General features: G+C 40.4%; 1 protein-coding gene across 1 annotated transcript in view; it reads left to right on the top strand.

Annotated features, from left to right (window-relative positions):
• Positions 1-4112: 4112 nt before the first annotated feature.
• b4galt6 (UDP-Gal:betaGlcNAc beta 1,4- galactosyltransferase, polypeptide 6) overlaps positions 4113-15388 on the top strand; it is a 23211-nt gene continuing 11935 nt past the window's right edge. Inside the window, exons 1-4 of the mRNA XM_048595593.1 lie at positions 4113-4228; positions 10317-10430; positions 11621-11745; positions 12858-12974. Coding sequence (XP_048451550.1) covers positions 4126-4228; positions 10317-10430; positions 11621-11745; positions 12858-12974 — 459 coding nt within the window. The 5' untranslated portion in view covers positions 4113-4125. The remainder of the gene's footprint in view (positions 4229-10316; positions 10431-11620; positions 11746-12857; positions 12975-15388) is intronic.

Genomic DNA, 15388 nt, shown 5'->3' with positions numbered 1-15388 from the left:
AGACAATCTGGACTAGAGAAAAAGATATTACCACTGTGCCACAAGACCGCTGATGTATTTTGCTTTTATATTTAACATGTGAGATTTGTCGATGATAAATGAGATTATAAAGTAGTTAACAATATCACACTAGGATTGAACATTTCAATAAATTGAGAGAATTTTGGAAGAATGTAGAATGTAATTAGGGCATTCAAATGTGAAGTCTAGAATACACATCCATGAAACAGTGTCTATTTTCTTTTGACACACTTTGATATTAAAAAAGTGAACTTGCAGTAATGACAAACTGTATTCATAATTTCATTTTTATTATACCACTGATGATTTTTGTTTCTGGCAGGATGATGCCATAGGAAGATGTACATCTTTTGTTATTGCTCATTTATTTAGTTGCAAATTGACTGTGCTTTTGATTCACTTCTTACAAAATAATGTTTGGTAACAATTGTTGGACGAATGAAGAATCAGCAAGATACTTTTTCAAAGTTAATAATTCCCAAATGGGAATAAAAAAATCTCTGCCTTAAATGTATGACCCTTCCTCATGTGTAAGTTGATTGTAGCAGCAAAGGTAGAGCTTAATAGTTCCTGGGGAGTGACTTTTTTTATGAGTTGAACATCCTCAGGTATGGCATAATGATTAAAATACCCTTGCATAATTTTGATTTTTTTTAATATGGATTGGTAAATACAATAGCTTGTACCAATTTGTCCTTACTAACAGATGATTAACTGAACATGCTATGCAGCAGTTCAGGCTTTATGTTCAAATCCACTTCATGAGTTTTGCATGTGATCCTGGCGACTGCTGACTGAGCATTAAGAAAGACAGACTTGCATTGACATTACACTTTTCAGGTCTACCGAGTGTCTCCAAGAACTATTGCGATATAGAAAACATCTTAGCCAATATGTGCTCAGTCAACTCTCAATGATGTGATAATGACCAGATAATCTTGTTTCGGTGATATTGATTGATGGATAAATAATGGCTAAGATGCTGGAGAACTGCTATGCTATTCTTTGACATAATACAATGGGATTATTTCCATCAACCTGAGCAGCAGATGGGACCTTTGTTTAATATCTCATTGAAAGATAGCTCCTGTGTCAGTGTGGTGTTCCCTCAGTACTGGAGTGGATTTTGTCCTCACCACATCTCAGCATATGCAAGATCCATGTGGTAGATTTGCTGTAATGATTCTGTTTCCTGGCAGGGATCTAGAGGGCCTGCTTGGTTAGGTGTGGTAGGGAAAAACCATCTGATAATCTTGGTGAGAAGAAGCTATCATCTGAACGCATGATAGCAACTAAGCACAAGCAATATTGGTTACTAAGATTGAGGGAGACCACTATGATGGGTCTTGCTCCTTTGAGATCCAAAGCTATTTACTGCCTGAGCCCATATGACATCATTGCGTATTCTTTACTCCTAACTCTTTCAGAACTTTGCATACTTCATACAACAAACTTCTAGTGAGGGACCTGAACACACGACCTTGTGTTTCCGAGGTGTGTGTGCTAGAACTGAGCCATGGCTGACATGGTTGTTCTCCTTATATCTTGGAGACAGTAAGGACTGCAGATGCTGGAAGCTAGAGCCAATAAATGTAGAGCTGGAAAAGCACAGCCAGTCAGACAGCGTCCAAGGAGCAGGAAAGTCAACGTTTCAGGCTGAAACCGTTTGTCAAGAATGGGGAGGGGGAGGGGAGCCCAGAAATAAATCAAGGGAGGGAGGTGGGGCTGGGGGGAGGGTAGGTGAGATGGACATAGGTGGATGCAGGTAGGAGGTTATTGTGGTTGGTCACTGGGAAGGGTGGAGTAGATAGGTGAGTCAGAAGATGGACAGGGTAGGGGAGGAGAGATTTTGACTTCACCAGCTTCAATGTTCAGGCCATTGAGCTATAAGCTACCAAAGCGAAATGAGGTGTTGTTCCTCCAGTTTACGTTTGGCCTCACTCTGACAGTGGAGGAGGCCAGGGATGAACATAGTACCAAAGGATTGGGAGGGGGAGTTAAAGTAGATGGCAACCGGAAGGTTGGGTTGGTTGGTGCGTGCAGAGTGCATATGCTCCGCAAACTGGTCCCTAAGTCTGCGTTTGGTCTCCCTTTTATGCTTAAGATTTTGAGCTTGGATTTGCTGTTTGTTTCACTTGGTTTACTCTAGTCTTTCATTCATTCATGAATGTGGGCATCTCTGGCTCTTACATTTATTGTCCATCCCTAGTTTCCCTGGAGGTGGTGAACTGCTGCCTTGAAGCGTTGCTGTCTGTTTGCTGTAGGGACCCCATAATGCTCTTGGGGAGGGAGTTTCAAGATTTTAATGCAGTGACCATGAAGGAGTGACAACATTTTGCCATAGTATGGTGAGTGTCTTGGAAGGGCATTTGTAAAGATGATGCTGTATGTATCTGCTGCCTTTGTCTTTCTAGTTGGTAGAGAGCCTGCTTTTGGAATATACTGTTACAGGAGCTATGGTGAGTTTTTGCAGCTCATCTTTTAGATGGAGTAAAATTTGAATAATTTCCAACAATAATTAAAAACCTAGACAAAAAGCCACATATAGCAGTTAATTTTCAGGGCCAGAAAAGTTGTTTGACAGTACTTAAGCCTTGTCATGCAATTAAGTATTTACTTAATCTAAAATGGAAGGCTTCAACTTTAACTTGACTCTAACGTTTATCATCACTTGAGTGATATCTTCTCATTCTGTTCGATAGGTTTCAAGCTGAGTTGCCTGGCAAGTTAATGCTATAGTTGCACTTTGGCTTGGATCAGGGAGCATTGAAAACAGGAAGCAGCAGTACAATGTTTAACTATGCATATAGTGTTGCGAGAAGTTGCTGTCTGATTTACTTCTAATAACAGTGAGCTTTGGCCTCACTGTTAAGCTTTATTGGCTTCACTGTCACTTCTATTGCAAAATCAGTAACCATTAAAGCACGACCTTCTGGGCTAGACGGCTGGTGGTACAGAATGGGTGGTAACAGATTAGTGACAATTACATAGCTTCTACCATTCAATTCCATTACATGCAGCTATAAATAAAACTGAGCAGGGGTTGAACTGATACTATACATCTTGTCACTGTCTGAGATGAATGGCTAACATTGTATGTTCAAGATCTCATGACTAGTGAGCATAGAGCCAGAAGCCCACTTAGGATACAATTTTCATTTAGCTTAGCAGTGAAGACCAGGGAAGATTCGGCCTGCGATTTTCCATCGCCTGATGTACCTGTTTGCTGCCTCTGGGCCATTTTATTTGCAGAAGGATTAAGGGACATGGGGCTGATGGCTGCCTGTCCATTAAGGGTACTTTCCATTTGCTGACTGAAATTTTCTGGTTGGAATGTACGGCCCCAGATTAATCCAAAACACAGCTGAGTAGAAGAGGGAGCTTGTGATTACAGACGGGGACGGGGGTGGCATGGGGAGGGCAATGTTCCTTCTCCAAGGACACCACAATGGCCCAACCCCCGTAGCCAGATGGATATACTCATGTGGCCTGTGCTGAGGCCTATCCTCCGTGGTGATAACCTGGTGTCAGTAATCCTTTTTGAATTAAAATTATTATAAAATACTCAGCAGAACAGCCAACAATAGACTCGTGAAAAATCATCAATTTGAACCAATAATTCTCTTTTTCTGTTTTCACAGATGATGCCTATATCTTTTGTAATGGGTTTACTTTCTCTTGACATTTGCTTTTCTGTCTTGCGTTTGGAGTTTTTTGCATGGCATGATGTTTATTGGAGTTTGTATAAATAACTTAATTCTTTGCGTATTTACTAGAAAATCAGTGCCAGCTGGGCTGGGCCAAATAAAATAAGAGTCTTGGACAATTCGTTGGAAAGAAATCCTTGTAATAATTGAATGCAAAACATTTATCAGGGCAAAACCCTTGAATTTTTTAACAGCTTTATATTGATCCATTGGGTAAGATCAAGAATGGATCACCCAGATTGCAGTGAAGCAATAAACAGATCATTTTTTCAAATAATATAGATATTGGGCTACTGTTGCAAAACTACTTTGTGACTTATTTGAATGTAGGTGCCAAAAAGAACTCATTAATTGGTTTAACCATGCCATCCTTTTTTCAGCAAATACCTACCTCTTCATGATGCAAGCTCAAGGCAAGATGTTGAGGGACAACGTGCGAACGATAGGCATTTTGATTCGAGACCGCTACACCAAAAGGAACAACACTCTTAATGGCACAGGTGGGCCATCTCTATTATTGTAGTCCAGTTTACTGGGAAAAAAAAAGTTGATTTAGATCTCCATGCAGCTTTTAAATTGTTGGAACATCTGCCAGAGGGATCATTGTTTTCTTGTTTTTCATAATAGCAATCGTAACAGCTTTTGATTTGAGACCTATATAAACTCCCAAAAACGACAGGCAGCAGCAAAATAAGAATGAACCTTACTTGAGAGATCCAAATAACTTGCACAGTGAAATATACGCAAGAGAAAGTTTGGAACCTGGGTCCTTTGCTAATTAAGAGCTGTGGATAGCCTCCAGTGCACAAGAGCTTTTACAGCTTCAATAAACTGGATTCAGGCTGTTGCAAGGCAGTTGCTTTTGAGACTTTTCACTGAGCCGTGATCATCTTGTGAGCTTACTTTTTGGGTCAGTGAGCAGCAACACTGGGTTTCTGTGAATTGGTGAGCTCTTTATTTAGTATCCATAGTGGCAGAGGGGCTACCCTATCTCTGGATTTGAGTGCGAGCGTGATTCTGTCATGGGTAGGGCTATTTCTCTGCCATTGTGGATTCAGATAAGCACTTCCCTATTACACAGTAAGTTTCCAAAACAGACAGTAGTCAGTTTGTAAATAAGAACACCTTCAAAAAAAGTTAACTACCTGTCCTTATGATGTCTGTAATCTGCATGTTTCAGTGCACTTGTAATAAAATCTCAAGTACGTTATCTTTTTTAAAGATGCTCACACTTGCAGATAAGATCCGAGTAAGATCAGATAACAGATTACACTTGAAATGTTAGCGTTTTTTACATTGAGGGTGCTGAGTGGTCATCTGTGTGGTATTTTCTGATGTTGCTTCTGAACGTTTGATTGACCAACACCCGACCTTGTAAGTATACAACAGCTTACAGTTGGTTTCAGTCAACTCGTTACAGTGGGGAAAGAAGGTTCCAAACCAAGCTATTGAGAATTTCACTCTTGAGTAAAGTTCTTCTTTGCCTGATGTGGAGAGCACATTTATGGAGGCAGTAATGGAGTGGCAGTACTACTGGACAAGAAATCCAGTCTGGCCTGATGCTCTGCTAAAATTAGTTTAAGATCCTACTACAGCATCTGAGGAATTTAAGCTTCAATTGATTAAGAAATCTGGAATAAAATGATTAATCGTGAAACTACCAGATTGTGTTAAAACCCATTGGTTCACCAATGTCTCCAGGATAGAATCTACAGTCCCTGCCTGTAATGGCCTTTGTGATTCCAGACCCCCACAGCACTGTGATTAACTATAAACTTCCCTCTAAAATGGCCTAGCAAGCCATTAAGTTGTAAGTGGCTCACCACTATTTGCTCAACGGGAGTTATGGATGGGTGATAAATGCTGGCCTTGCCAGCAATGCCTCCACCACCAGAGCAACCTTTTTGAAAATCTAATCATGGAATGTGTCAGAAGTCACATGACACCAGTTTATAATCCAACAGGTTTATGTGAAATCACAAACTTTGAGTGCAGCCCCTTCGTTAGGTGAAGTTAGAGAGAAGAGTGCACAGACGCAATTTAAAGACAGAGAGATCAAAAGATCATACAAATGGTGTGAGTGGAGTATTGAATAATAAGTCTCTGCAGGTGACCAAGAGTGGAGTTGTCGGTTGGTTCGCCGAACTGACTGGTTTTTATGCAAACCTTTCGTCTCCCTTCCAGGTGACATTGTCAGTGCTGTATAGCCTCCATTGACGCGCTGTTGTTCTGTCCCGGTCTGTCATGGTGGGCAGTTTTGTACTGTAATGGTATGTAGATAAGGTCTATTTCAACATGTTTGTTCATTGCATCAGTGGTTGAAAACCAGGCCTTCAGGAATTCTCGTCCTTGTCTTTATCTTGCTTGTCCTAGTTAAATTGATGTCCCTCTATTTCAGCGTGTATTGAAATGAGGGAGAGTTTGTCATGCAGTTTTGCTTAAAGTTGGTGTTCATGTATCCTGGTGGCGGGTTTCCTGCCCGTCTGTCCCATATAGTGTTTCTCGCAGTTGCTGCATGGTATTTTATATATCACTTTTCCCATTCATTAATGGAATGAGGGGTATCACTGACTCGGCAGCATTTATTGCCCATCCCTAATTACCCAGAGGGAAGGTCAGAGTCAACCACATTGCTATGGGTTTGGAGTCACATGTAGGCCAGACCAGGTAAGGATGGCAGTTTCCTTCCCTACAGGACATTAGTGAACCAGATGGATTTTTCTGACAATCAACAATGGATTCATGGTCATTATTAGATTCCTGCTCATTGTGGGTATGGGGTCTTTCGTCTTTGAGAGTAAGTGGTGAAGTGTGGCTGTTGGTTCATGTGCTATCCTTATTCCAAGACGTCGTAGGAGTCTTGTAGTCAGTTCTGATGTGTTTCTAATAGAGGATAGGGTGGCCAGTGTATTGGGGTGTACTGTGTCTTCTTGCTGTTGTTTGTTTGCCAGGCATTGGCGGACAAAGCTGTTAGGATAACCATTGTTTGCAAAGACTCTGTATAGGTGTTCCTCTTCGTTTTTCTGCAGCTCTGGGTTGCTGCAGTGAGTTATCGATCGTTTGAACGTCTTGACACAGCTGTGTTTGTGGACGCGGGGGTGGTTACTGTTGTAATTAAGAATTTGGTCTCCGTTTGTAGGCTTTCTGTATATGCTGGTAAGGAATGCACCACTGTTCGTTCGTTCCTCCATTAATCCGGATTATAGATCATCCCTTCGCTTGTTGTTCAGCTGTTGACACTTTACTCACACTGTCTAACACTCTGGGTCACCTGTAGAGACTTATTATTCAACAGTTCACCCACACTAGTTGTATGGTCTTTTGATCTCACTGCCTATAAATTGTTTGTCTGTGTTCTTCTCTCTCATTTCACCTGACGAAGGGGCTGCGCTACGAAACCTTGTGATTTCAAATAACCTGATGTTGTGTGACTTCTGACTTTGTCCATCCCAGATCAACACCAGCACCTCCACATCATGGAATGAGGGCATATACCCTATATTAGAAACACATCAGAACTGACTACAAGACTCCTGCAACCTCTAGACCAGCATTTATTTTCCATCTCTGATTGCCCAGAGGTTAATTCAGAGTCAACCCCATTTGCTGTGGGTCTGGGGTCACATGTAGGCCAGTTCAGGTAAGTGAAATAACTCCAGAGGTTGGTATCCCATCAGCAAGTCACCCTTTATATCCACGTGGAGAGTCCTCAACACTGGTCCACCTCCCTAGACCCAGTGTCAGAATGTCTGACGGTCCTCTTTTTATCTATCAGCCAGGGGTCTCTGGGGCTGTTAATCCAGTTCACCCAGGGAGCTCATATTCTGTGAGCTGGACCTGGCTGACCTCGTTACAGAAAGGACAGCAGATTTCCTAACCTCGTGGACCTTAGTGAACAGAGTTTTTCCAACAACCAATACTGGTTTCGTGGTCATCATTAGACTCAATTCCAGATTTTTATTGAATTCAAATTCTACCAGCTGCATGGCAGGATTCAAATCTGGGTCCCCAGAACATTGCCTGGAGTTCTGGATTAATAGATAATACCACTGCTTTACTCCAGTCAGAAACCTTAGGAACTTCATGGAAATGTCAAGGCTTCAGAGCAGCAACATGTGCACTGGACTGCAGCTTGATATTAAGCAACAGATTCTTGGCTGCTTATCAGCATGTAGCAGTATGAAAACTTCCTTTACTTGCCCAAAACTCTTACTCATTCTGGCATTAGCTTGCACGTTTATTGAATCATAGGAATTTAGAGCACAGAATAATCTATGATTATTTATGGAAGGTCAAATTTGAATGCAGAATACAGGGTTAATGGCAGGATTCTCAGCAGTGTGGAGGAACAGAGGGATCTTGGGGTCCATGTCCATAGATTCCTCAAAAGTTGCAACCTAAGTTGATAGGGTTGTAAAGAAGACATATGGTGTGTTGGCTTTCATTGGCGGGGGAATTGAGTTTAAGAGCCGTGAGGTTATGCTGCAGCTTTGTAAAACTCTGGTAAGACCACACTTGGAATATTGTGTTTAGTTCTGGTCACCTCATTACAGGAAAGATGTGGAAGCTTTAGAGAGGGTGCAGAGGAGATTTACCAGGATGCTGCCTGGACTGGAGGGCAGGTCTTATGAGGAAAGGTTGACAGAGCTAGGGCTTTTTTCATTGGAGTGAAGAAGGACGAGAGGTGACTTGATAGAGGTGTACAAGATGATGAGAGGCATAGATAGAGTGGATAGTCAGAGACTTTTTCCCAGGGCGGAAATGACTATTACGAGGGGGCATAATTTTAAGGTGATTGGAGGAAGGTATAGGGGAGATGTCAGAGGTAGGTTCTTCACACAGAGAGTGGTGGGCGTGTGGAATGCGCTGCCGGCAGTGGTAGTGGAGTCAGATACTTTAGAGACTTTTAAGCGACTCACGGAGGATAGTGAAATGTAGGGTATGCAGGGTAGATTGACCTTAGTAGGATAATAGGTCGACACAACATTGTGGTCCGAAGGGTCTGTACTGTTCTATGTTGTCCTATTTTGTCCATTGTATTTTTATTCGCACTTTTTCTGGAGAAATCATAATGGATCATATGCTCTGTATCTATCTGAATCTCTTTCAATGATTTATGCATATTTTTCCCCTTAAAAGATTCAAGGACTCATTCCTCAACTAGTTCAAAATTCAATAACTCTACATAAAAAAAAAATTTTTTAATCAACCTTCTCAGTCGTCGTGACTTTAAAATTTATGATCCCCTTTGGTGATGCTCTGTTGCCCTATCAAAAGCCTTTCTAATTTTATAAAAATCTGATCGGTAATCCTGGGTTCCAAAGATCTAACTGGAAAAGAAATTCAGCACAAACCTGTCTCCCTGTCCAGTCTCCTTATTAAGCCAAACTGGCTGGTTAATGATTAACACTACCTTGATGAAATTGCAATCCTATCTAGCTCTGAAATTCAATTGCTGTAGAAGTGTGACTTTCTTCAAACCTCCACTCTTTGTTGCAAACTAAATCCAGCACTCAGAAAAAAACCTTGCACCCCCTTGGACAATGATCTTTCTCCTTATTAAAATTGATTCAAAGTTGCAGACTTTTTTGGAGGGCTCCAGACACTAGGTAATTGATCAGAAGTTTCAACTTTGTGGACGGTTTCAGTGGAGTCAGGACTCAACATGGTGCTCATAGGCAACTCTTCCTTACACTGCTGCAATGCTAATCATCATGTTAGAAGATCTGGTTCCTTCTTTTCAAAGATCAGTAATTTGAAACATTAATTCAGTTTCTCTCTCCACAAAGGTTCTTAAAATGTTGAATATCATAGATTTAAGTAAATGCAAGTACATGCCATAGTACTTACAGCTACGCTGATGGATGGGAGCGCAAATGTATTGTGGTTCTGAAACAGAAAGGGATTGAATTTAACAGCACCCATCAGAATTTAGCAATAATTTAGCAACAACAAAATTTAACAATTCAACAACACCAGTGTTTCATTTCTGAAGGGCAATGTTCCTTGCTGCACTGAAGGCTAGATTCTGTACTCAAAGCCAAGGCTGCGACTTCTCCCTGCAACCTTCTGATATAAGTAGGAATGCTACCGGTGAGCCAAGTTCATGAGGGGGTTAGATGTGGTAGTCTTGGAATGGATCAGATAAAGGGTACTTCAAAAAACAGTATTCTCTTCCAGTCTTCACATTCTGTGCCCACAGCAGCCAACAGGATTAAATTTATGAAATGTCTATCTTTGTTAGTTTTCCAAATTGTGTGCCCTGGCATGCTATGGAAAGCAAACATTCTTGGAAGGCAGAATTGAAAGTTTTCAGCTGTAAAGATGCTCAAGTATGTAATTATAAGCAAAACACGGTGCCTCAAAAGCAAACCAAATGTGAGAACAAAGGCTTCTAGTAAGGAAATAAAGCATTTAATGTGCAAATCAGCAAGTGCCTGTTGTTTTAATCTTCTTTGTAAAACAAAATTTAAATCTGTTAACTATCCTTGGCATTTATGATTGTAAGCAAAATGCTGAATAAATGGGATGTAGTGCAATGTTAAGGTTTTGTTAAATTTTTTGACCATTGATCATTTTCACCTCTAGATTATCTTGAAGGGTACAATTCAAGTGAATATCTTGGTCAGAGTGGAACATACCTTCCAGAAGATTTCACATATTCTCCTGGTTTGCCTTGTCCAGAAAAACTGCCTTCTATGAGTACGTGTTTGAAGTAAACTTGTCCATGAATAAATTTGCTACTTCATCTTTTTTGTTTTCTTTATTCTTTCATGGCATGTAGGTATTGCTGAACAATATTGATAACCTTATTTAAGGAAGGACGTTAAAGTCTTGGAAACAGTTTAGAGAATGAGTCTTCTAAGATAAAAACTGGATGGGCTAAGCTGTATCTGCTGAAGTTTAGATGAGTAAGAGGTGACTTGATTGAAATATCTAAGATCTTGAGAGGTCTTGACTAGGTGGATGTGGAGGGAATCTAGAAATAGCAGTCATTGTTTTTAAAAAATTGGCATTATCCATTTAATGCAGATGATACAATGAGTGTTTGGAAATCTGCTATCAACACCTTTTCAGGAAGAGAGTCCTTTGAATGCTCTTAAGGCTGATGTAGATAGATTCATGTTAAGCAAAGGGATAAGCTGGAATGTGGATTTGAGGTTATTAACTGATCATCTGTGATCATATTGAATGGAGCAGACTGGAGGGGCTGAATGGCCTAATCCTGCTCTGTGTTCATTCATACTGTCACAATTCAGACACTCAAAATTTTAAATGACAACAACTGTAATCCTATCGAGCCTTTAATGTATGGAATTGTCCCAAGATTTATCCCAAAATTTGGCATCGAACCATGCAAAGAGATATTGGAATAAGTGACTGAAAGCTTGGTAGAGAGGAATGTTTGAAGGGAAGACTGACAAAGGAGAGGGGTGGTGGAGGTTTAAGGGTGTACTTAGTGTTGCAAAGCCTTGTCAGATGTTGGCATGACTATCAACAGTGGCACGATTTAAAATTGAGGCACGAGAGGCCAGAATTTGGGCATATGCATTGATCTTGGAGGGTTGTAGGACTGGAGGAGATGAGGGAGATAGACAGTGGGTGAGAATGTCCAGGGATTTGAAATAGGCCAGGTGAAGATTGCAGAGTATGGACTTGCAGTTATGAGCTGAGAATATCAAATTAATACGTTGGGAATAGGAAAAATCTGATCAGATAAGGAACTGTCAAAATAGTTTCTGGATAAATACCAAATTGAAGTGTGACTCTTAAGAATCAAGTGTCTGATCAAGAAAATTTCAGCCGCAAGTTTCTTTGGTCTGAGATGCACAATGCTTCCATGTTTCTGAAAAAAAAACTCATGTTCCCTGCTTTAATTTTTATTTAACCAGAGGGGTTTATTGATATCAACATGAGTGAAATCAGCATGGAAGAAATCCAACGTTTATTTTCACAAGATTTAGAAATCCAATATGGAGGCCACTGGAAGCCAAAGGATTGTAAACCCCGCTGGAAGGTGAGGTATTAAATTGTAATGATCTACAGTCTTAATTCACAGAAAATACAAAGTAAAGTAATCTGCTTAAAAGGAAAACCAATATTACTGCTGATCTAATAATTGCTAGGAAAGCTAGTGAAAACATTGTTCACTCCCTGCCCTCTTGTGCAGCCACACCACTGTGATTCAAAATCCTAGCAGGTTGGAAGGAATTTAATGGTGTCGTGAATTGACCATAGACTTTTTATTATCTATATTTGGCTTCTTGCTGCTGAACCAGCAAAGAGATTGCTTTTAAAAATTGAATGAAAATTAAGCAGTTTAAAATGAAGGAATTACAGAAAACACATTTTTCCTAATGATAGCCAATTCATTGTCTTTATGAAATAAAAACTGAAAGAACTGTGGGTGACGTAAATCAGGAACAAAAACAGAAGTTGCTAGAAGAGCTCAGCAGGTCTGGCTGCATCTGTAGAAAAAAAATCAGTTGATGTTTCAGGACCAGTAACTCTTCGTCAGGATGATTCTGAGAAAGAGTCACCAGACCCAAAACATTAACTCTGATTTGTTTTCTTCACAGTTGCTGCCAGACCTGCTGAGCTTTTCCAGCAACCTCTGTTTTTGTTAATTGTCTTAATGCTGTTGATTTGCATTGGAAATGACATAATCTGGATTGGCCAAATTTCTATGAAACTGTGTATCTGAGAGGAAATGCTGGCATTACGAAGTAAAGTTGCCATAGTCCTACCTGACCGTGGGGCTGCTCTCTCATTAAAAGATATGACTGGTGGTATAATCTGGCGAGAGAGTAGTAGTTGATTAAGTAAATCCTTTATGGTGACCTCAGCTGGTGTGGGAATTGAGTGTGGCATCACTTTGCATTGCAAACAGCTACCCAGCTAACTGAGCTAACCATCCACTCAGTTTGAAGGGAAAGGATCTTTAGCACAAATGATAATTATTGGAGGCAATGGGAGCTCTAGATGAATCTAATGAGAAAATATATTGAACACCTAACCATATTAAATTGACTTTCACAATTCTTCCAATTGGTCAGAGAACCGCAGCATTTTAGGACAATACTTCTTTGAATGCAAGATAACAATGACAAGATCATTTATACTTTACAGGTGGCAATCCTTATTCCATTCCGCAACAGGCATGAGCATCTCCCAATTCTGTTTCGGCATTTGATTCCGATGCTTCAACGTCAACACGTGCAGTTTGGCTTCTATGTCATTGAACAGGTAAAACCTTTTACAGGAAACCAACTGAACCCTTAGCAGCACGTTTAATTTAGAAAAGGTAAAAATTAGATCACCATTTAAGTTTTCCATTCATATTACTGGAGAACTGTGGTTCCTCTGTGGCCTTTACCCCTAGCTAAATAGTCAGGGATAATCCATCCCCACACTGGATGGCTGCTTCACATATATAATGGTTAATTGACCTGAAGTGGGACTTGGGTGCTTCAGAAGAAAGGACGTTCTACCTCAGAGCTGCAAAACAATTGGATACTGACAGCCCTCCAGTGTCAGCAGTTCCAAACAGATAATAGTAACTGCCAGTACCCCAGTGAGACCTACAGGATGCTGGGAGTGGAAGTTAGCATGGTCGTCTTACCATGATAAAGTGTCAGGTACATCAAGGTGGATAGGTCGGGTGAGCGAGGTATACAGGTCCGATTAGACACAAATCTGTTATGGTTTGGGGAACACTTAGGTCTCAATTGACCTCAGGCTTGGCTGGCTTTCAGTCCTTCTCATGCACCCCACTGCTGGTAAAATGATGCTGAGGGTAAGGGTGGGCATGTGGGCAATAAGGTTGTCTCTCCCTGGATTTTAGATGCCTCAATGCCATTAAACCTACCAATGGGGGGAATGTTAAATCCAACTCAGGGTATGAAGTTGTAACATTCAGAATTAATTGGGAGCGCAGTGGTTGTGTTGTAAATGGGTAATCGAGAGACATTGGTTAATAGTTGTGAGAGAGGATTTTGAAGCCCATTTTGGCAGCTGGGTAGCTTGAATTCATTTCATTTAAATCTGGATTAAAAGATTAATATCATTGTTGGTGACAACAAACCATCGACTGGCTTAGCAAGTCACACTATTGTACCAAAAACTGCTTCTGCAATGGTCCAAGAAAATGGCTTATGATCACCATCTCAAGCATGATGATGAATGGTCATTAAATGCTGACCTTGCCAGAGATGTCTATGCCCTGTGAATGAGGAAATTATCAATGTTGTATATTCGGCTGTTGATCATTCAGAAGATGACCTTCCTGAATGATTTCCAGAATATTGTCAGAAACCTGGACACGCATCAGCGTGTTGCTGTCCTAGACGTGGAATTATACATCGGCCTTGGAAGGGAGAAAAAATGGACACAAAAGATTTTAAATGGCAACTTTTTTGCCAATTAAGTTTGGATTGGCTTGCATAATACAGATATCATCACTAGATAGCATTAAATAATATAACGAGAATACTTAGACAGTTTTATAACTGGTCAATGTAGTCTCCTTTTGCTTGTCTGACTGAACACACCACCTATCGTGAAACCTGAGTTGATTTTTGACCACTTGTAGAAAACAAAGTTTTTAGTACTTCTAAACATGTATTTTTCTCCAATTGATGTTGCACTTTCCTCCTGAAGACACCAACTATTTTGCTCTTCATGTCATAGGGATATCACAAATAATGTCAATTTGCCACATTCTAACAAATTGTCCTTCCCAATTGACCATTTAGTATTAATGTTCTCTCCCATCCTTGTGTTTAAGTGCCTCTGTGATTTCACTCCACTCTGTAACTTCTTCCTCTTGTCCTACAACTCATTGTTCTTCTGATATGCATCATCCATCTTTTCATCCCATTTTTGTGCCGCCTTCAGCTGCTTTGTTTCCATTCTGTAAATTCTTTCTCTGAAGCTTGTGGTGTTTGTTTTCTCCTCCTTTAAGACCTTCCTTAAAACCAAGTCTTTGGCCTAGTTTTTGGTGCACCCCTCCTAATCAACCCTCAATGTCTTCATGACTGCCTCCTGTAAGGCGAAATGCTGTAGCGCATTTTATCTTTATCAAAGTGGCTGTATAATTTTTTTACTTGAAGAGTTAGAAGTTTTAAAATTCAACAGCTTTCCCTGCTCTCACAGAAATAACCACAGTTTTTGCTTTTGCTTTTTGCTTTTCACAGTTCTCATCATCCTATTAAGTCTTGCCTGCTTTCTCTGGCTTTGATTTTATTTCTTCTTGTGGCGCTCACCAGCTGAACATTGATCAGTGATGTTCACTCATCACTTCCTCAGACTACCTCTGATTTTGGAGGCATCAGAAGGTCCTGAAAGCCTTGACCTACCCATTGAGACACTCTGGCAGTTCCAAATTCATCTTTAACCTCATTCATTACACTAAAGCTCAACATCTGACTTGGTTCTTTTTTTAATACAGTCGTCAGCACCAGATCCTTCACAATTGTTTTTAATCTTTCATGAGAGGTGTACAAAACCAGCATTTATTGCACATCCCTAATTGTTCCCGATGGTAGTGGTCAATTACTGCCTTGAACTGCTGTCATCCATTTGTTATAGGTACACTCTGTTATTATGAAGGGAGTTTTGACACAGTGACAGGGTTTTGACACAGTGACAGGGTTTTGACA

This window comes from Rhincodon typus, chromosome 4 (genome assembly GCF_021869965.1).
Source record: "Rhincodon typus isolate 14 chromosome 4, sRhiTyp1.1, whole genome shotgun sequence".
NCBI classification, from domain to species: Eukaryota; Metazoa; Chordata; class Chondrichthyes; order Orectolobiformes; family Rhincodontidae; genus Rhincodon; species Rhincodon typus.
Note: the sequence above shows the minus strand (reverse complement) of the source record. Positions and strands in the feature narration are given on the sequence as shown.